Raw genomic sequence first — 21,745 nt, forward strand, 5'->3', positions numbered from 1 at the left:
AAAATGACCCGTGTAGCTGCTTCCCTCTGGTCCTGTCTAATTCAGTCAGGATAGTCCCCTCTACATTTCTGTCTATATTCCTCCTCTTGAAATCACCCCTTCAATAATTCAGTTAGCCTCATAAACCAATATATTGTTTGTCATTCCTCTCAGTCTCGCTCAGTTTTGTTTATTCACAAGTAGATGTATTTAACTCGTACAGGGACTAGCAGAAGAATTATCTGTGAGAGCACATGCCAGGGAAGAATAGACCCCTGGGATGGGTCTTTATTTGGAAAACAGATGTTTGCGTTCTTTTTCTCTTTTTATAGCTTTTTTGAGATACTATTTACATCCCACAAAATTTACTCATTTCAAGGGTAGTTTGGTGAGTTGTAGTAAATTAATACAGTTGTGCGAACTGCACTCCAGCCTAGTTTAGAATACTACCACCACCTCCCCCCAAATTTCTTCCTACCCCGCCTCACCCCCACCCCATGGCCTCAGGCAGCCCCCCATCTGTTTTCTGATTCTATCATTTTACCCTTCTGGAAAGTTCATAGAAATGGAATTGTATATAGACTTTTTTTGTATCTGGCTTCTTTCTTTCATGTAGCATGATTTTCAGGTTTTACCCCTGTGGATGCATATATCAACTGCACATTCTTTGTTATTACTGAGTTCTCTATTATGTAAATACACCTCATTGTGTTTATCTTTTCACCAGTCCTGGGTTGTTTCTGATTGCTGATTATCATAGGAAAGGCTGCTGTATACCTTTGCATGTAAGTCTTTTTTGTAGTTATATTTCATTAGTCTTAGGTGAATACCTTGAGATAGAATTGCTGGGTTGGTGATTAAGTGTGCATTTTTTTTGTGATTTTATTTATTATTTGTCAGAGACAGAGAGAAAGAGCGAGGAACACAAGCAGGGGAAGCAGCAGGTTCTCCAATGAGCACAGAGCCAGATGTGGGACTCCATTCCAGGACCCTGATCACTACCTGAGCCAAAGGCAGACATTTAACCAACTGAGCCACCCAGGCATCCCAAGTATGCATTTATCTTTTAAGAAATTGCCCAGCTTTTTTTCCAAAGTGGCAATACCGTTGCACATTCCCATAGCAATGTACAAAAATTTCAGTCACTCCCCGTCTTCACTGACACTTGGTATGATCAGCCTTTTTAAATATAGCTTTTCAGGTGGGTACGTGGTGGTATCTTGTTTGTAATTTTCATTTCCCTAATGATAAATTGTATCGGACATCTTTTCTCATGTTTATTGGGCATGTGTGTATCTTTGGATAAGTATCTATCCATATCTTTTGCCCATATTTAAAGATTAAATTGTCTTCTTATTTTTGAGTTGTAAGAGCTTTCTATATGTTGTGGATGCAAGTCCTTTATTAGATGTGTGATTTTTAGTATTTTTCTCCAAGTCTGTGGGCTGTCTTTGTATTTTCTTACTGCTGTCTTTTGAAAACCAAATGTTTTTAATTTTGAGGATGTCCAATTTGTTTTTTTTTTCTCTCCTGGATCATATTTTTAGTATGATATTTAAGAAATCTACTTAATTAAGGTCAAAAAGCCATTCTCTTATTTTACATCAAGGGTAGAAAACTATTGACTTTTATTTCTTTAAAAATGACCAAGATTCATCCAGATGCCGCAGCTAGGGCCTGGCAGTCTGTTAGTTTTCCGGTTTGGTGGTTGTGGTAATGATGGGCTCAGGGGACCAGGTGTATCATTGTCACTTTAAATAATTATAACTTGGCTTCATGCGCCTTCTATCATCCATTCTGCTGAGCACTGTCCTCAAAACAGTCCTCCTGCTGTTTTGCACCCCCTCCTCTCTGACCAACCCCCAGGCAGCCATTGATCTGTACATAATTGATTCTCAGATTATTGAGTTAAATTTAATTGAATCCTCTAAAATTCTGTGCACTTGTTTTTTTGTTTTGTTTTGTTTTGTTTTTTTACTCTGTGCATGAGAAGATGGTGGTGTTTTTAATTGAGGTATAATTGACATACAGCATTATATTAGTTTCAGGTGTACAACATGATTTGGTATTTGTATATATTGTGAAGTGATGGCACTGTAAGTCTAGATAACATTTGTCACCATACGTGGTTATAAGATAGGTGCCTTGTGATGAGAGTTTTTAAAATTGAGTCTCTTAGCGAATGTCAAATAGGCAATACGGCGTTATTAACTGCAGTCGTCATGTTAGATGTTACATCCCACGACTGATTTATTTTATAACTGGAAGTATGTACCTGTTAACTCCCTTCACCCATTTTGCCTGACTCACCACCCTCTGCCTCTGACAACTCTACTCTCTGTACTTAGGAGCCTGTTTATTTGGTTTTGCTTTGCTTAGAGTCCACATATAATGAGATTATATGGTATTTGTCTTTCTCTGTCTGACTTATTTCACTTAGCATTATGCCCTCCAAGTCCATCCATGTTGTCACAAGTGGCAAGATTTCATTTGTGAGTGGCTGAATCGTATTCCATTGTGTGGCTGTGTATGTGTGTATGTGTAAAAAATCACATCTTGGCTGCACCTATTTATACGTGTGTGTGTGTGTTTGTTTTGAAGTAATCTCTGCTCCCAATATGGGGTTTGAACTCATGACCCTGAGACCATGAGTAGCATGCTGTTCCTCTGAACCAGGCAGGAGCCACCCCCCTTCTTAAAGTAAATGGCTGCATCAGTTTACATTCTACCAACAGTGTACGAGGATTCCCTTTTCTCCTCATCCTCACAACACTTATTTCTTGTCTTTTTGATAGGATTCATTCTGACAGTTGTGAGGTGATGTCTTACTGTGGTTTTCTTTCACATTTCCTTGGTGATTAGTGATAACTGAGCATCTCTTCATGTGTTTGTTGGCCACCTTTAAGTCTTTAGAAAAATGTGTATTCAGGTCTTCTGTGAGTTTTTGGTTTTGTTCTTTTAATCAGGTTGTTTATTTGCTCTTAAGTTGTGTGAGCTCTTTATTTACTTTGGATACTAATCCCTTGTAAAATATATGATATGCAACGGCACCTGGATGGCTCGGTGGGTTAAGGCCTCTACCTTCGGCTCAGGTCATGATCCCAGGGTCCTGGGATCGAGCCCCGCATTGGGCTATCTGCTCCGCGGGGAGTCTGCTTTCACCTCTCTCTCTCTCTCTCTCTCTCTCTGCCTGCCTCTCTGCCTGCTTGTGATCTCTGTCTGTTAAATAAATAAAAATCTAATATATATATATATATATATGATATGCAAATGTTTTTTTCCCTTTCAGTGGTTTGCCTTTTTATTTCATTGATGGTTTCCTTTGCTATACAAAAGCTTTCTAGTTTGACATAGTCCCACTTGTTTATTTTGGCTTTTGTTCCCTTTGCTTTTGGTGTCAAATGTTTACTGGTTGAATCCTGAGCCAGCTGACCAGGAGGGAGAAAGAGGACCTCCAGTGCTTCCTTTCTACCCACAGCCTGAGCAATCCCCGCACTCACACCAAGTACCCTGTTGAAGCCATATGCAATTGTCCTTTTCAGCTCTGGGACTGTGTTTGGGTTCTGTCTCACATACATTCCTTGGTCTAGACGTTCTTAGTGTTCTCCCTTGGTCTGCTGCCTCTTGCCTTTCTGCTGGCTTTGTTCTTCCGCCCCCCTTTTCACTTCTAGATTCTGTTGGCTGCTCTTCCAGACTTTTGAATCCTCTTCTCCACAGATGTTGCCTTTCCTTTTGCTCAAGTGGCATCCTCTGGACACAGAGATGCAGCAAATGGCACCTGGATCCAGAAACCATGACTCAGCCACAGTTGGGAGCCTCACTCCTCCACTTCTCTGAGCAGGAGCTGAGCACAGACTTGCCTCTCCTGCCCACATCATTCTGCCCGTTGTTGAAATAGTTAACATGTGCTGATACTCATGTCTCCATCTCTACCTTGCTATACCTCATCAGATGGAATAACCAGCAGCCTTGCAGAATCTGATGCTTAGCTCTCTTTTTTCCCATTTCTGATCTTGGTTTTATTTTTCTGCTATGGAAGCTCAGTAGTGACTGTCCTGTTGGTGGCTGCTTTACTTGGCTCCATTTACATTAAAGCAGGTGCAGTGCTCATATCCCAAAATACAGGGCTGGAGGAGACCTTAGAGATGTAAGCATGAGCCCCTACAGATGTTTTCCTGGAAATCTTTGTGATTCTTTTCATAGGCTTAAAATTTTTATTTTTCACAGATACTTTTCTGCCCAGTTTCTTGTTAATTGCCATAATTTCAACCCCCCCCCCAAAAAAAGTGATAATAATAATGTAACTCAGAAATTTCTGACATCTCTGGCATTTCTTCTTTTGTGGCTGTGCCTTTGTCCTCCTGTCTCACCTTGGCTTCTCATTTTCCAGTTCTCTTTCCAGAAAGGCAGGCACAGGTGTTTCTCTTAAGGAAATAAATGCTCAGATTACCCACAAACATTTTTCCATGAAAATGCAACTGAAGAGATACAAAGAGGAAGTAATTCTAGGTATAATGTTCTTATCAACCCTTTGTTAAAAAAAAAAAAAAAAAAAAAAACCAAAGAGGCTTGGGGCGCCTGGGTGGCCCAGACAGTTAAGCATCTGCCTTCAGCTCAGATCATGATCTGGTCAGAGCTCCAGCCCTGCTCAGCAGGGAGTCTGCTTCTCTGTCGCTCTCCCTCTGTCCCTCCTCAGTGCTCTTCCCACCCCCTTCTCTCAAATGAATAAATACAAAATGCTAAAACAAAACAAAACAAAAAACAGAGGCTTTTCTGTCCTGACTTTTTGCAGGCAGCAGGACACTTGCACCAGAAATACTCTCCCTCTTGCTGGCGTTCCTGATCAGCTCTTTGATTTGCCATTTCTTTTGCCCCATCGCAGCAGAATATATTCTTTCTGGGGAGCCCATTTTAAAAAAATAAACAAACAAAAGAACAAATTTTAGTAGACATAGAATGTGACCTTCTCATAGAGTAAGTGGTTCCTGAGAAGTCAGTGTCTTTTAGCAGAGTATTCTAAAGCTTTGATCGATGGGTTGCTTAAATCTCAGGTCTCCAATATTCTTGCTTTTGTGTGCTTAGTACAGAATACGGATTCCTGAGGATCCAACTTTTTACTTCCTGGAAACTGAATTATAGTCTAAATGCACAGGACAAGGATGCTCTTTGGAGTAAATCTGACATATTCGTTCTGCAGTAAATGGTCACTTACTGATTTATTTTTTGTATATAAATGCAGATTTCTACATGGCATCTTTGCAGAAAATTAAATGCACCGGGAGTTAAATATTTCATGAGCGACTCCCCTGTTTTGCTGGTAAATCCTTTGTAGTGCAAAATGCATATCAGCAAGTAACTGAGATTTGTTCTTTACATGAAATCGCCTCCAGCTGGAATGAAGGATTCCCAGCTATTTAGTTTATGATAGTATACCTTACCCGGCACTGATAACAAGTGGAGAACACAATTCTTCATGTCAAATCGTCTCCTTTTGTCATTTTCATGGTCCTATTGTGATTATACAGAGCCTGGATACCTCAGCAAAATATATTTTAAATATTTCCTGTGTAGATGATTGTTACATTTGTGACATCTGTGACATGGCAGGAGTTGATGTCCCTCGGATTCGATAAATCTGGGCCTTCTGCCCCCCCCCCCGCCCCATACCCGGGCTCATGTTTGGGGAAGGCCCACGCTATAGAAAAGAGTGACTCAGAAATGCAGCGAGGAGGAAGGCAGAGGCGACGGCTGGGGGGCCTCCAGCACCCACACTGGTGGTGGGCCTTGCTCACCACCAGTCTCCTGCACCCTGGCTCGTCCCCGATATGAAACAATAAGACGGCCCTCCCATAGAATGTCGCTTTTGAAAGTCCTCCCAGATCTGCTGTGCACCTTCAGATCGGCTGTGACTCACGCCTGCTCTCTGCGGCAGAGCTCGTACTGCTCACGAGGCTTCCCGGGAGTCGTTGACTACTTCCGGTTAATGGGTTAACGAGCAAGAGACATGTGTGTGTCACCTCTGAATGGAAGCAGTTTAGAGCAGGAGAATCTGGGGACTGTGGAAGTCACCTGCTAAGATGGCAACATCACAACATGGCGGAGCAGAAGCCCCTGCAGGCCACCTTGGACATTAACACGAGTGAAGGATAAACTGTACTGTGCCAAGGACTGAGACCTCTGGGTTAGTTGCTCCCTGAAGTCAGGCTAATTCTCTTTCCCATTCTTCTCCCAGACTCACCTCCAGGCCCGAGAGAAGGGGAGCACACACTGAAATTTTGAACCATGCCTTGCATCTCCACTTGGAATGGTTCTTACCAGTTAACAAGAATATCGCTTTATAGGGGGCGCCTGGGTTAGGGTTAAGCCTCTGCCTTCGGCTCAGGTCATGATCTCAGGTTCCTGGGATAGAGCCCCGCATCGGGCTCTCTGCTCAGCGGGGAGCCTGCTTCCCCCCATCCGCCGCCTCTGCCTGCCTTTCTGCCTACTTGTGATCTCTCTGTCAAATAAATAAAATCTTAACAGAAAAAAAGAATACGTTTTATAAACCCTGGCTTCTGGTCTTTGAAATGTGACTTTTTTTTTAAGCAGGTAGCCTGCCGGGCATCCAAAATGTTATTATCTACCATTCAACGTCTGCCATTTTGCCATGTGCTGTTTACTTGACAAATGGATAAGACATAGCCCATTTAGAATACGAATATCCCATAAGGCCTTTTATGCTGAAGGTTTTAATAAACCGTTTCTGATCCTTACATCTTCTCAGTGATATTTGTAGAAAACCCCAGTTTACAAGAAGGTAAATAGAGCTGGAGCGTGTTTCAGCAGCTTGACGAATGTTGCCAAATAGATTACTGCCGAGACCTGTGTTCAGAATGAAATTTCTGTTTCTCAGGCTTCACCTTTAGAACGGTTCCCTATTTTCAATTTTTTAAAATTGGAACTTTCTCTTTCCTAATCTGAAGGTAGCCACCTGGGAGGCTTGCAATGGAGGCACAGACTTGTCTTGGCTTCCCTCTTTCTCCTCCCGCTTCTTCATGTTCCCTGTTTGCTAGGAGAGTGAGTGGATCCAGCTGAAGCCACGACTGAGCTCAGAGTTCTAGTCTGATTCATGAAGATGGAAAGGTAGGAGGGATAGACCAAGATCATGGACTCCCTCTCACCCTGTTTGCTAGCTCCAAACCAAAAAGGTTTTCTGTGTTAGAAATCAATGGATACATTGTCGAAGACCCTAAATTAGGCATAAACCATCATTACTGTAGTGGAAAGAAATTCGTTTGATGTCAGTGGTAACCATCTTCAGTATAAGTGTGGCATGAGAAATGGGCCTTCCGGTTGTACCAGTATGCATACAAGTAAGCATATCCAGGAAAAGAGACAACGATAGATCATTTTAGAGGGAAAGCCTACATCACCAGACTATTCATTTAGAATTCCTGTGGTTCCAGCCATAATCTCATAAGGGGATGTGTGCAATGGAATCATCAGTTCCCTTAAATGTGGACATGACGGTCTTTCTGGTTACAAGAAACAGCCTGGCTCAGTTTACCCTATTGATTGTTCCAGATATCTATGGCTATGTAACAAATCGCCCCCAAATTTTGCCACTTGAAGCAACAATTTATTGGTTTTTATAGTTCCGAGGGTTTGTTACCCCTCAGGTGGTTAACATCTGATTCTCTGTTCTCAGACGTTTCTTCTGCTACATGTGGTTTAAGAAGTCACTTGCTCAGCGGCTTTTATCTGGGAGCTCAGTTGGGCCCAGCAAGTCCGGGATGGTTTTTCATCTCCCTAGGGCCTCCTCCCACTGGCTTCCCTTCATGCAGTAGCATAGCTCAAGCTTCCCAGAGGGAACTTGCGAGCGCCTGAGCCCTGGTGTGCAAACGCTCACCACACCTGTGGTTGTGTAATTCTTGCTAGAATCCTATTGGCCAAAGTACCTGACATGGCCAAACCCAGAGTCCTGGTGAGAGGGGACGAGGGGATGACGGGGTATGGATGCCGTGAGGAGCGCCTCCCGTGGGCCACCCGCGGAACAGTCCACCTAGCACACTAATGCAGGCTTGTTTTAGTCCACAAGATGGAAGACGCTTCAACCACAACCACTATTCTGGTCAACCTCACGGAGAACTGGACCACTGCCTGGGATACTAAGAGTTGTAGAGGCCTCGTGAGCACAGTATAGGAGGAGCGGGTTCTCGTTCTCACCTGTCGGGTGTTCCACGATGCTGCAGTCACTGGGCAACAGTCTGTTCCTGTTTCTACCGATTTTCTTGCTCCACACTGGCTTCCTTCTGCTCTTGACACCTCGTCTCCTCTGCTGACTCATGGCTCCCCAGGCCGCCTTGCTTCTGTGGTCTTCAGCCTTTGTTCCCACTCCAAATTATTGACTCCCTCTTCCTCTCTGCCTCATATCTACCCTCTCCCTGAGAAACGAGTCTGTCACCACTCTGTCGGTCACTCCTTGGGCCTTTAAACAGCCTCGTCATCTCAACAGGCTCAAACATGGCTGCTCCCTTGGTCACACACCCACCCCTGACTCTTCTCGCCTCGGTCAGGGTGATGGGGTCAATGCAGAAGGGCATGGTGATCAGAGCAAACATTCGGAGAGGAATGGTGCCCCCTCCATTCATAGTTCACTGTGATTGGATTTGGACGTGGGAACAGAAGCACAGTGTGAGAAGCGCGGGTCCCTTTGTCGCTTACTGCTTCCGTCCTTCCGTCCTCAGTCAGCCCTGTCACCCCTGGGGTTAAGCATGCCGGCTGTCGTCACATAACCAGCTGCACAAGTGTGGGACAGGTGCATCTTGGTCAGGGTCGCTGGTAGTCTCAGCCCTATGGACTTTGCCTTAAGCATGCTTTATCCTTTGTCTTAGATCTTTCAATTAGATCATTGTCTACTAATTCTTTTCTGGTCATTGGCTGTGCTAAACAGAGGAAGTGTGAAAAAGCGAGTATCCAAATAATTCTGTGTGATGCAAAAAGCTAGGTCACGTTAAAAGGCGTTGGTATTTTTGATGTTTTAACTTCAGTAACTTATAAAGGTTTATAAAAGGCTTTTCTAAATTCAAGAGATCCTTAAAATATTGTTTTATATATGTCTACACTTCTTATGCATGTACTATCTCTAGAAGGATGTGCAAAACTTGGTAGTAAAACTCCTCTCGGAGAGAAATGGAATTGCTAAGGTTGCTTATGTTGAATTTATGGTCTTTTGTACCTTACGAATGTTGTATGGGCATATAGTGGGCATATAGTGCCTAGATTTAATTTATAATTAACCTTTCTAAAGCGTGTCTAGTCTGTATGGTCCTAGCTAGCAGCTTCTTTGGAAGGCCAGGGCCAGCATGTGGCACAGTTCCAGCTGACGGTAGTCATGTGGGATGCCACCCGAAGAGGCCCCTGAAGTCCTGCTCCGAGCGACACCGTGAAGATCTTTTGTGGATATTCAGAATCCATTAGTGATGTGGTTTTTTTTTTCAACATCAGTGGTAAACCTGGTGATTCTATTTGTTTATTAGCTATCGTGACAAATAAGAACCTATGAGAGGGAGAGAAATGCTAGGAGAGAAATGCTCTAGAACTTTCCAGAATGGGAACTCTGGGTCTGGCACTTCACACACCGGTGGGTGCCCTTAAGCAAGTGACTTTACCATTCTGCATCTCGTAAATTGGGAATTGTAATAGGATTTACCTTTTGGGGTTGGTAAGATGAGATAAGTAAATGCATGGAGCCAACTCAGTGCCATTCCTGGTACTGGACGGTGCTCAGTGAATAATAGCCATTGTGATTGGATTTCCCCCCTTTCTCATCTACTAAATGGGCACAGTCCCTGCTTTCCTGTCTTCTGAGGTTTTTATAAATATCAAAGAAGATGACCAGTTAAAGTGCTCTGAGGAATCAAGATTTGAACTATGACCAAGATGTGTTCTATCATTGATTATTTGAACAAAAACACCTGATAACTGTCCACCTTTCCTTACATACTCTTCTAGGTTCTAGCTACCAGATTCCTTGTTGAAACTCTCTGGGACATCGCTTTGGGCTAGCGCCAAATTAGAAACATGTTCCTTGGAGTTCCATAAAGTTTAGCTTGTTATTTGAAGAGACAAAATCCCAGACCACTTTTTCTCAAGTGTTTTCATGGTCATGTAGCTGTGTAGATTTAAGTGTGACTTTGCAATTAAGCAAAGTCATTGACCATTTCTCATTGACCTTCCTTCCGTAGTCTCAGACTCGAAATCTGAGTTGAGAAGTGCAAGCATGGGCTAGAATGGACGTCATTCCAATGGCAAATATTTAACAAAATATAAAGTAACCAACCCCAAGTTGACAGCTAAAAAAACGTCTTTCATAGCCAAAATAATGTCACACTCAGTTAGTGAGGCCGGACACTGATGGGTCACCAGAGCAATAATAAGTGTGCCCAAGGGCATCCAGTCACATAAGCATATTTGTTTATTGGCTTAGAGAATAGATCGTGTTACAGTCGGCATCGAACCACCCATGTTGGGATGCGGAAAAGCACAAACAGACCAGAATGAAATTGTGAGTGGTATATGGCCTTCCAGTTCTGAAAAAGAGCTGATATATTTTCTTAATTAAAATAATTTCACCTTTTACTTGAGAGGAAAAAACAAAGATTTTGTCTTCTTTTGAATGACAAAACTTCATAAGTGACTAACAGGAGAGCTATGTTTTTTGGGCTTAATATGAAACCTTTGTCAAAACTTCACATTTTTCTTTTTAAATGTATGGCAAATAATGCAGGGAAACATTTGCTCTGTGATTAATATGAGTTTTAAGCCAAAAGAAGTAAGGGAACCTTGACTTGTACTTCTTGTCTAATGAAGAAAAGTTTACCGAAGAAGAGAGATGTCTCTTTCCCTTCTGTTTCGGAGGTTCTGTAGGTAATTTGCAAAGAGTTGCTTTGAGTGGAGTTAAATGAAGGGAAATATTAAAAGGCCTTTCTGTTTATCAATACTCTGGGGTCATTTTAGCGATATACGTGGTTTTAAGTGTCAGCATGAATTATATTCTGAACTTGGACCTGACATTTGTCTCATTTGATCATGCTCTAAAATATCTGTGAAGGGGCGTCTGGGTGGCACAGTTAGGCCTCTAATCCTTGGTTTCAGCTCAGGTCGTGATCTCAGGGTCATGGAATCTAGCCTTGGGTTAGGCTCCCTCTCGTGGGGAGTCTTCTTGAGATTCCCTCTCTCCCTCTCCCTCGGTGCCTCCCGTTCATGCTCATGCTCTCTCTTTCTCTCTGAAATAAATAGGTAAAATATTAAAAAAATAAAAATATAAAAATAATGAAGTGTCCATGCAAGTTGTTTTTGTAAATTTCAAGCTGTGTATGGTACTAACATACTCTTCCGCCCTGACTGAGGCTGCTATTTCAAATTGGGGTTTCATTCATTTAATGGAATTGCATAAACACTTTGGTTTTAACTCATGATTCTCAGGTAGGAGAGAATGACCAGCATTTTGCGAGGCAAACCACCAGACAGATGGGCTCCTAGCTGGGCAGGGCGTTGACATCAATACTGAGAGCTTAGGAGCGGTGGTTTTTTTCTTTGTGAGATACGCACAGCACATCACTCTTACAGAAAGAGAGCTCAATTTTCTGTAGCTGTATTTGATTTTCACTTTGACTGAGTGCTGGGGACCTAATGCTGTCCTTAGGCACTGAGTTTTTCACCTCTGATGGCATACGTAGGAGGAGTGGGTGATTTTCCACGGGCAGGAGTCAGAGGCTGGGCAGGACTGTCTCTCTGTCCTCCCCAAACAGAACCCACACTGGAGACAGATTTGTGGCTATTGGTGCAGTTAGCTCACGACTTCTGAAGAAAGACTACATCTAGTTCATGACCTCCTCTCGTTGTGAGGATTTACTCTTGTCTCCTTAAGTAAGTACCTTCTCAATTTTTTTTAAAATTTGAATTTCTTTCTTTAGGCGACACTGCGATTTAATGGCAATATCTTAGTCCCTGTAGACTCTGAAAAGGTAAAGCAGGTGGAAGGATGCTTGCTTTTTAATGAAAGTGTCTAACAGTTTTCTCTGTTGGGAGGATGACTGGTTAAGACATGCAGGCAAAGTAAATCATCAGTTAAGGACTTGGAAATTGTGGGTAGCTGCTTAAGATCTCACAGGCATTGCAATTTTTCTGTATGTCTTTTAGAAAGTATTTTAGTTCTCCTGCACCCCTTCAGAGAGCTAGGCACGTACATGGGATGCACTTGACTAGGCTGACAGAAATCAGGCAGGTGAGCCATTTGTTTTCTCTGTGTTTCAGTCTGGAGTTCTGTCTCCATATGCTTAGTATGTAGCATCAACCTGTTTTAGTGCCATTTATTTGCATTTTCTGCGAAGCTCATGTGTAAATTCAGAATTCACATTTCAACAGAAAAATCACAAGAGACCTAAATAAATCTGGTTAAATGATAGAGATACGGTTTGCACACATGGTTAAATGATAGAGATATGGTTTGCACATATAGAAAGACTGCCTGGTGTATATTTTGGTTAGAAATAGTTAGATGAGGGATGCCAGGGTGGCTCAGTGGGTGAAGCGTCTGCCTTCAGCTCATTCCATGGTCTCGAGGTCCTGGGATGGAGTCCTGCATCAGGGCTTCCTGCTCAGCAGGGAGCCTGCTTCTCCCTCTGCCTGCTGCTCCCCCCTACTTGTGTTCTCTCTCTGACAAATAAACAAACAAAATCTTTTGTTTTTTAAGAGATAGTTAGATGAGCTTCTGTATCAGCCTCTCGAAATTGTAATGGACATGATTGCTTTATATATATTGTAATGTGGAAACACAAATTTCTTGGATCTTAAGCAAAACCACAAAACATGGTTTCATTCAGAAAACAATATTTATGTACGTGTAATGTCTATGTTTAGCCTAATGTTAGTCCTTTTTCTTGTATTTGTTTACCAAGAAGTGTCCCAACTGTAGTTGTCATCAGGTTCAAATCAGAACCTCAGTTGCTAGCAAAACACCTTATTAGCATTGTTCCGCTTTCCTTTTAAACATGTAAGCTCTCTTCCACACACAGACATGATATGATAGCTAATTTGACCATATAGACAAGGGTTTGGTTTTCAAATCCAGTAGTAAAATATAAACACAACTTTAGGTAGACTGTACTCAGACAGCCTATCTGAATAGAGCCTTGTCTTCAATAATCTCAAACCTCCATTTCTTTTCGCATTCCCCCTTTCTTCTTCTTTTTTTTCTCCTATAAATATTTACATACAGCCTACAGTGTGCCAGGCACTGCGATGGCCTCTGGGGAAAAAAATAAACATTGAACAGTAAAGACCACTGTCCCTGCCCTTAGGAGGCTTTCAACTTAGTGGGAAAGATGGATATTATCAAACTACTCAATTGTACAAATAATAAAAATCACACAAATCATTCAGTAATTAAGCTGTAGGAGGCACCCTCTGTCCTCTCGAGAGAGCCACCGGTCACCCCCACCTGTCTTCATAAATGAGAAGTCATGATTAGACGCTTCCTTCCAGGGAGGAGGTGGCCATGGGACAGAGGCCTACAGTTGGTTTGTGCTGATCCTCTTCTGTGTGGGGCAAACTACATTAGTGTTACGAGAGGGATACATAAATTGGAGAGACATCACCTCGCCTGAAGGAGTAGGGGAGAGACTATGCATACCCCAAAAAAGAAAAAAAATCTATTTTTCTCTGTATCTATCTATCTATCTATCTATCTATATAAATCATGATTAAAACTAGGAATTTTGGAACTCTTAGGGGGAGGGTGAAAGGACTTCTAGTTTGATTGGTCGGCTAGTGTTTCCCTTTAAACTGATCTATAAAGAAATAAATTAGACTTTGATAAGGAAATACGGTGGAGAGGGCATTCCAGGTAAAAGGAACCGAGGAGACAAAAGCATGCAGGTGGGAGAGCTCAGGGCATTTTGAAGGCCTGACCCAAGAGAGAGAAGCAGAAACAGACCAGCAAACCGAAAAATAGCTTAATGCAAATAGGAGGGGATAAGGTTGTAGGATAAATTGAGGCCAGATCACTGAAGTTTTTCTATTATCTGTTTAAAGATATACTGAATTTTATTTGATAGAGCCCACTGTTCCGGAGGGTGACTGGTAAGAAAAGCCCAGAGCTGGGCGCCCCAGCACGTCTGCTCTCCTGGTCTAAGTAAGAGATAGGAGAGGCCTTCATTGTTGGTGGTTCCGCTGGTAAATCAGTGTTTGGGGTTTGAAGCAAATGTGCAACAGTGCCTTGGACTTTCCCAAAGACAGTCTCTAGTATGGAGAAGCCATTAGGCTTTCTCTAAACTCACACTTTCTAATCCATTTATTTTTTTTTTTAAGATTTTATTTATTTATTTGAGAGAGAGAGAGATCACAAGTAGGCAGAGAGGCAGGCAGAGAGAGAGAGAGGAAGGGAAGCAGGCTCCCCACTGAGCAGAGAGCCGGATGTGAGACTCGATCCCAGGACCCTGGGATCATGACCTGAGCCGAAGGCAGAGGCTTTAACCCACTGAGCCACCCAGGCGCCCCTCTAATCCATTTATATGCCAAGTTTTTCCTGTTGGGAATGACATGGTAGCCTCTGGCATAGATACCGATATTTAAAATGGGAAAACCGTAAGGATGGCAGTATGGACAGATTTTGCTTGACATCCCTACAAATACTTCTGACCTGATTTTAGCTGATTTATGAATAAATGATTATTCCAGTCCTGAGACTTAAATATTTAAAAAGTTAGCTCCGTTTTAGAGTTCATGTATAATAGAGAACTGATTTTCCGGGCAGCGGACTTCCTCTCATTTCCTTCTTTTTAATACGCTATAATTCTTACTCTCTCCTTTTTCAGTTCCCTGCATGAAAACTATTTAAACGTTGCACGCAGATCTTTTGCGAAAGAAGAAAAGGAAATTCAGTTTGTGGGTCTCCGCAGGAGCTCAGCTAATGCAGCTTGAAATAATGCCGAGGAAGAAGCGCTTACCTGCAGGCAGGGCACCCCTGCTTCTCCTCCTGTGCCAGCTGGTGAGGGCGCTGGACGTTCCTCTTGATTGTAAGTATTAACGTTGTAGAGCTGTTGCGCCCGGGAGTCAAAGCCGCCCCAGCGGTTCCCCTCCCTGTGAGCTGCGTGAATGGAGAAGGTGTCTGTGTGATGCGGGAAAACTCATCACAATTAATTTGGCTTTTACCTACAGCACCTGCTGTTTCCAAAGAGTCTCGCCACAGAAATGGCCATTGAACCGGTCAGACCATTGTCCCCTCCCTGTCATTATCTTTTTTCCTACTCAGGTGCCTTTTGTGTACCACAGGGTGGGGGGCAGTGGAGAAGGAGCAAACAGTGGGCTCCCCTGATCCTCCCAACGGGTGACTCTGGATAGAAGGGGTCCTGCAAGAAAACTGTATGAATCACTTTGAAACAGTCATGGAGACTTCCCACTTGTCCCCTCCCCACTACTCTACACCACCCCCCACCCCATCCCCCTCACGTGCTCAGAATGCTCTGGAAAGATTGGGGGATGGTTTCTCAACCAACCCCACTCCCCTCCGTAGCCCCAGACTGCCCATAATTCATCTCTCTTGATTTCAACAGGGCAAAATTCACTTGACACATATGTCTGGATCTAGGACATGTATCTTAGTAAAGCCTAGAGAAAGATCTTTGGTTTAAAAAAACACTGTTTAAAATGGAACGAGCAACCGCTACTGTATCAGGGCCCACCCCTCTTACTAACAGGAATGATAATGCTGCACTCCGTCTGCCCTGGGTGGCCTGGTGGTGAGAAAGAAAGAGAATGCTGGGTTCCGACGGGTCGCTTCTCTTGCAGTGGAAAGCAGAATTTCAGATTTGGACAATGACTGTAATCCAGATTCATCCTTTATTCTTGGATCTGCCTGACCTCTTTAAATCCATTAGCTTCCTGAATAGAACATCTGTTTGGCAAGCTTTCCAAGGTGCAAGGAAGATAGCACTTTCCTGGGGCTATTCAATTGTTGGGGATGTCAATTTTGCCAAAGAAGGTTGCAAGTCCCAGTGGGAAGACATTAAGAAAAGATGTGGTTACCCCACTCTCGGGTGACTTCCTTTGCTGTGCATCTACAGTCTAAAGGACCATAAAATGCAACATTTTACTTCCTTTCAAAAAATATTCATTGTCCTTAATTTCAATTAGAAAAAAAATGTATGCAACCAGCCCGTTGGAGTTGGAATGCCCAAGTAAGCATCTGCCCCAGCAGATTACAGAAGAGAGACAAAAGCACTTGAGAGAAATGGGCTTTTGTTCTCTCTTGTGTTAAATATATTCTCCCTTAATCTGACGGCTCAATCTAACAATCAGGGGGAAGCAGTCACCTACGGCTAACTCAATTATTGCTGCTAATGGAGAAGAGGCATAACCATGATGAAAAGAAAGTCACGGACAACCCAGGCGCTCCTGCATTAACCTTTACAAGTAATAATGACAGGCAGCAGGGCACAATCATTTGAATTGCATGCTAATGTAATTTCTTCCCCGCCCCTATTCCTTAAACACCCCGTCCATCTGAGCTGCTCCTTGGTGCCCCTACCAGCAACCCCTGGGTGAGGAGGAATTCTGAAGCAGAAGTAGGCTAACGGCCGAAAAGTTCAATTACTGACTTGCAGATGAACCACAGAAATGTAAAAACCTTAAACCAGTGTTGCATTTGGCTCTGATGGAGCCCCGGCACTGTGGTGATGTCCCATTGTTAGGTATCATTACCGGGGGCCTAGTGATGTCTGGGATAATAGGATCAGACACGACACAGTATGTGACAACTCAGATTAATTGTAGATTTCAGCTATTTTTCAAATTGAACATAATTACTTGTCCAGCACATGTATGGAATGGAATTAGCCATTCCTAGTCCTGGAAGAATTTTTTTTTCCCCCCGAAAGCCTTCCTTTTGTTCTTCCATATGTTTATGCAGGATAGCTGATGCAGGAGTAAACAAAACCATTAGTGGGAGCGTCTTTCTTTTACAACCTCATGACTTCCACATTCACTGTCCTGGTTTTTTAGGTCAGACCAAATAGACAAAGATGCCCCTTTGATCTCCAGCGTTCTCACGTTCTCAGTACTAACATCTGGTTTTCTTTAATCCCGTTTGCCCACTCACCTGCTGATATTGATGGGGAAAAAGCAAAACTTCTTGAAGACTGTAAGTGTCTTTCCATAATTACTCGGCAGTGTGAGCACTTGACCGTGTCTTTGTTTTTGAATTAATACTGTGAATGGAACGCACAGCTTTAGGGGTCGTGCCTAACGTCTTTTTGAGCATGTGCATTTCCTCTGGCTAAACATTGCATTTAAATACCAAGAAGCAAGTTTAATAGATGCCTTGCATGAATTCCGAAGACTCCGGTGTTACTCTTTCTTTTACCGCTATGCCGCTTGACTAACTTCCAAGCTTTATTCGCATCTGATGTAACTCAATGAGAAAATTCACAAAATTTAAAGAAAATGGCTGTCTGGGTCTAAATGCCATGAAATGCTCACTGACCTCGAGGTGTGTCTTCCGCTATCTTTCCGAAGGCGAGCGTGAGCCGACGTCTCACCCATGTCAGCCGCGCTGTGCCTCACCATACTTCTTCTGGACCGTGTAGGCTCACGTCCCAGCAATGCAACAGCCCCGTGGATCTGAATATTGTTTTGCAGTGTGCAACAGACAATTAAACGTTCCCCACGTAACTCGTTTCTAAGCAAAAACTTCTGCAGTTGGGCAGCTCCTAGAATCTACCTCGATTCTTCGGGCATTTGAAAAAATCCTGTGAGATTGGATTAACCAGGAAAATCACATAAAATCAGCTTTCTTCCTATAAAGTGTTTGTTAGTTGTCAGGTGACCTAAGCACTGTTCAAAGAGGTCCTTACAGACCTTAGACTCCTGACAGTTGGGGGAGGGGGCCACCTAACCAGCGCTGCGGCAGACGTGTGAACAGAAGTGCTGGGTTTGAAGCCACCAGACTCGCACCTCTGTCACTCGCAAAAAAATACAAGGAATTGGATTGAGGCCCTCCTCACAGTCCCTGCCCCCATCTGCCACCTAGGTGTCTACTGTTAGGATATGAAATTCCAGCCTTCATTCCATCATCCCAAACTCTATGCTCCCAGAGCGTAAAAAACCACTCAAAGATGAAGCTGGTCCAAATAAAAATGATTATGACAAGAATTTGTGCAGAGCTCACACTGAACCATTACGGTTGTGGCATGTACTAAGAATTTTACCCAGATTCTTTTACTTCCTCCTTCCAGTGACCCTAGGAGGTAGATACCAATTTTAAGCCCCATTTTCCCTCTAAGGAAAGTGAGGCTTACAGAAGGTAAGAAGCTTGCTGGGAGTCTCACAACTGGTAAGAAGGAATCAGAAGTTTTTGACCCCTCCAGCCCAAGGTGCTACCTGGCACGGGGAACTGAGATGGGGTTGACTCTCGCTAAAGGGAAGGGAAATTGGTACTGGTGAGTATCCAGCAGTTATTAGGTTCATAATAAATGATGACAGGAACAAGCTCTGCTTTTGATCTGGGCTTTATCTGTTATTCGGATAGCCAGAGCCCACATTTCAGTGTCCATTGTAGGGCACAGCAAGAAGACTGGAGGCCAGACAAGAGAAGAGAACCATGTTGGCTGCTTCATAGGACACCAGACATGGAAATGATAAATTTAACCCTGGCAACTGCTAATCACAGTAAAGAAAGACAAGAGCAGAGAAGGCAATTAGTAGTAAGCTTTGGCAAATGCTTGGTTGGCCCGTGAAGGAGGTTTCACGAAGCACAGAGCCTGGGTAGAAAGAGAAAAGCCAGAATATGAAAAGCTTAAACGATCTAGATAAGTCTTTGTGGAGGCAAGGGGGAGGGCTGTCCTGTAAGATGTTTAGCAGCATCTCTGGCCTCTGCCCAGCAGATGCCACTACCACCTCTGGCCCCAGGGGTGACAACGAGCATTGTCTCAAGAAATGGCCTGATGTCCTCTGAGGGGACCCTAGGTCGAGAACCCCTCATCTGTGTGAACAGCTCTCTCTGGAGTTGTACAGGGCAGTGGCTTCTACTGGGAGAGTTTGGATCTCTGCTTGTGTCTTCTTCCTCAGGCCATTTAACTGCCCTGGGCAACAACAGAAGTGGAAGTGGATGGTTTCTCCAGTTCCTGTTCTAACATTCTGTGATTCTGGTTTCACAAGAAGGACATGGTGATCTTTGAGTGGCTTGAACACTGGATGTCCATAAACCAGCTTCCTTCGGACTAAATTGTTCTGGGTCAGAGCGATTTCCCCATAGGATATGAAAATAAATGATCAGATAGCACTTTGAAGAGCAAAACAGAAATGTCTTCTGTAACCAAGCACTTCCCAGTGCCACTGATCTTCTAAATGAGACTGTTTTATCTTTGTTGCTTGTAGCCACCTACTTCCTGGCTCTAATAAGACTGCCAAGTCTCTAATTTACCCATATTTTTAACACTAACTTCTCAAATTGATTTGTTCCCAACATATATTACATTAACACACTAATGAACTATAAGTCAGTTAGTCTTTCTTAAGAAGTGCCCGTTTACCTCATAACTGAAATGTTATTGAAAAGCATCACTGGAACCCAAAAAATTCACAAGAATTTCTCATTGTTACATCAGAAGAGACATGGTCTTCATATTAAACTTGTGTTGGTAATTATCTTCCCGAACTTGTAGTGCTCTGCAAATCCCTATAAACTTACCAAAGGGAAGTTGTGCCTTGACTTCAAAGTTTTAGGAGACTTTTAGTTAAAAATCTAGTAACGTATGTGCTGCCACCGTAGAGATTGCTAAAAACATTTGGAGCATCGTTAGTCTAGGGCAAGCGATTTTGACATGGAAAGAGTGATTTTTATTATGATCTTAAATGACTTCTTTACATTGTTCTTCTTTCTACAATTAAGTGGTACAGCCTCCAACCATTACTCAGCAGTCTCCAAAAGATTACATTATTGACCCTCGAGAGAATATCGTAATCCAGTGTGAGGCCAAAGGGAAACCTCCTCCAAGGTGGGTGTGCGTTCTGCTCTGTTATGGAACCGAACATAAACATCGGGGTTAATATTAAGTCAATTTCAAGTCCTGCCTGTCTCTGAAGTATCATGTATCAGTTCTTTCGTTTTGTCTTTCTGATGAATGGGAGTCAGATTGTTCCTCTTGGACACCCAGATAATTGCATTTCTGTACTCACACACCCCCTTCCGCAAAACGCTCCAAAATTATAGGGAGATGTGGAAGAAAGCCTTCTAAGGGCCCTACTGCCCTTCTGGCGTGGGCCAACCTATTTTCTCTGGGCCTCAGTTTCTTCTTCTGTAAAATGAAGAAGCTGAATTTGATCGATGGCTTCCCAGATCCGTCCTTGCCCAGTAGAAGTCTATAAAATAGTCGAGAGTGGGTTTTCAGCCTTGGCAGGGCTCAGTACTCAGAGTCTCCGTACAGATCTTGGCATGAGCCCTGCGCAGCGTTTCAGGGGTGGGAGAGACATGGAAGGTTATCTGGTCCAACCAGCAGGTGTTACAGATGGGAAACTGACGCCTACAGTGCTCCTCCAGTAGTCCAGTCCCGAAGCTGACCATCAGATGCTCTGTCACCTGCGGTTATGTATGGGGAGTTTGGAGAGTTGGGTTATTATTATTAAAACGTAATGTGGATTTTGGGGGTGCCTGGGTGGCTCAATCATTAAGCGGCTGCCTTCAGCTCATGTCATGAGGGTGCTGAGATGGAGCCCCATGTCGGGCTCCCTGTTCGGCGGGAAGCCTGCTTCTCCCTCTCCCCCGCTTGTGTTTCCTCTCTTTTTGTGTCTCTCCCTGTCAAATAAATACAGTCTTTAAAAAAAAAAAAAAAAAAAAAAGTATGTTCTGCCATATTGTTAGGAACCTCTAGCACGCAAGCCCGAAGATGTTGTCATTTCATGGAGTCCCCGTTCGGGCTCACACTGACATGCCACTTGCCTCCACTCTCTACAGGGCAGTATTATTATTTGGGGCCAGATCGTTTTTTTGTTATGGGAATGGGGATATTTACCAGCATCCCTGGCCTCTACCCCCTCTCCATCCATAGCTCCCACTTCGCACCCCCTCCCACCCTGAGATGATGGGACCACGACTGCCCTAAGGGTAAGCAGTGGGAAGGGAAATCCCAGTGGGCCTGCAAAACACAGTGAGGTCCGGAGCTTCGTGGTTCCGTGTGAGCGTGGCCACGGTTGATTTATGACTAGTTATAAAGTATTTAATTACACGAGCGCCACGACTTCTGTACAAGGCAATCTTTTCTATAAATAAAAGGAAAAAGAATTGCAGCTGACCATTTGAAATACTTCCGGAGGAATTTACAAAGTCCTTCTGCCCTAGAATTGAAATTTCTCAGAATGTGTATTAGAGAGAATTACCACTTTTAACAGCCAACATTTAAAACCCCACTGAACTCATTCTCACCGCCTCACCCCAACTTTGCATTTTGGTAACTTGAAACCAGTCAGATCCGTTTCAGATGCACACATGTACCTGGGAAGGCCTTTCTGGTCACATTTCAGCCCAAGGCAAAATTTTATTGACAGGTTATCAACTCTGTGAACAGTGCAGTTTACAATAAAAATGCTAATAAAGCTCTAAGAGAACATGCCTCAGAGACCTACTTTCTGTGTTTTCTTTGAAAAATGACAGCCAATTTGTGTGCCCAATTTCCTTGAGACAGATTCCGGCTCATTCTAAATGAAGATATGTGCCTTAAACTGTACGGCC

The 21,745-nt window shown here is 43.3% G+C and overlaps 1 protein-coding gene across 21 annotated transcripts in view; it reads left to right on the plus strand.

Annotated features, from left to right (window-relative positions):
- Positions 1–21,745, plus strand: part of NRCAM (neuronal cell adhesion molecule) — a 267,419-nt gene that overhangs the window by 180,589 nt on the left and 65,085 nt on the right. For 13 of the 21 annotated variants that reach the window (XM_059170771.1, XM_059170769.1, XM_059170785.1 and 10 more), the window contains 3 exons: positions 14,838–15,038; positions 17,144–17,161; positions 19,910–20,015. In XM_059170771.1, the coding sequence (XP_059026754.1) occupies positions 14,933–15,038; positions 17,144–17,161; positions 19,910–20,015 (230 nt within the window). In that variant the 5' untranslated portion in view covers positions 14,838–14,932. Of the gene's footprint in view, positions 1–11,717; positions 11,890–14,837; positions 15,039–17,143; positions 17,162–19,909; positions 20,016–21,745 lie in introns of those variants that run through there. The other 8 variants (XM_059170780.1, XM_059170787.1, XM_059170775.1 and 5 more) reach the window with 2 other exon arrangements.

The sequence above is a fragment of the Mustela lutreola genome, chromosome 4, assembly GCF_030435805.1.
Source record: "Mustela lutreola isolate mMusLut2 chromosome 4, mMusLut2.pri, whole genome shotgun sequence".
Classification (NCBI taxonomy): Eukaryota; Metazoa; Chordata; class Mammalia; order Carnivora; family Mustelidae; genus Mustela; species Mustela lutreola.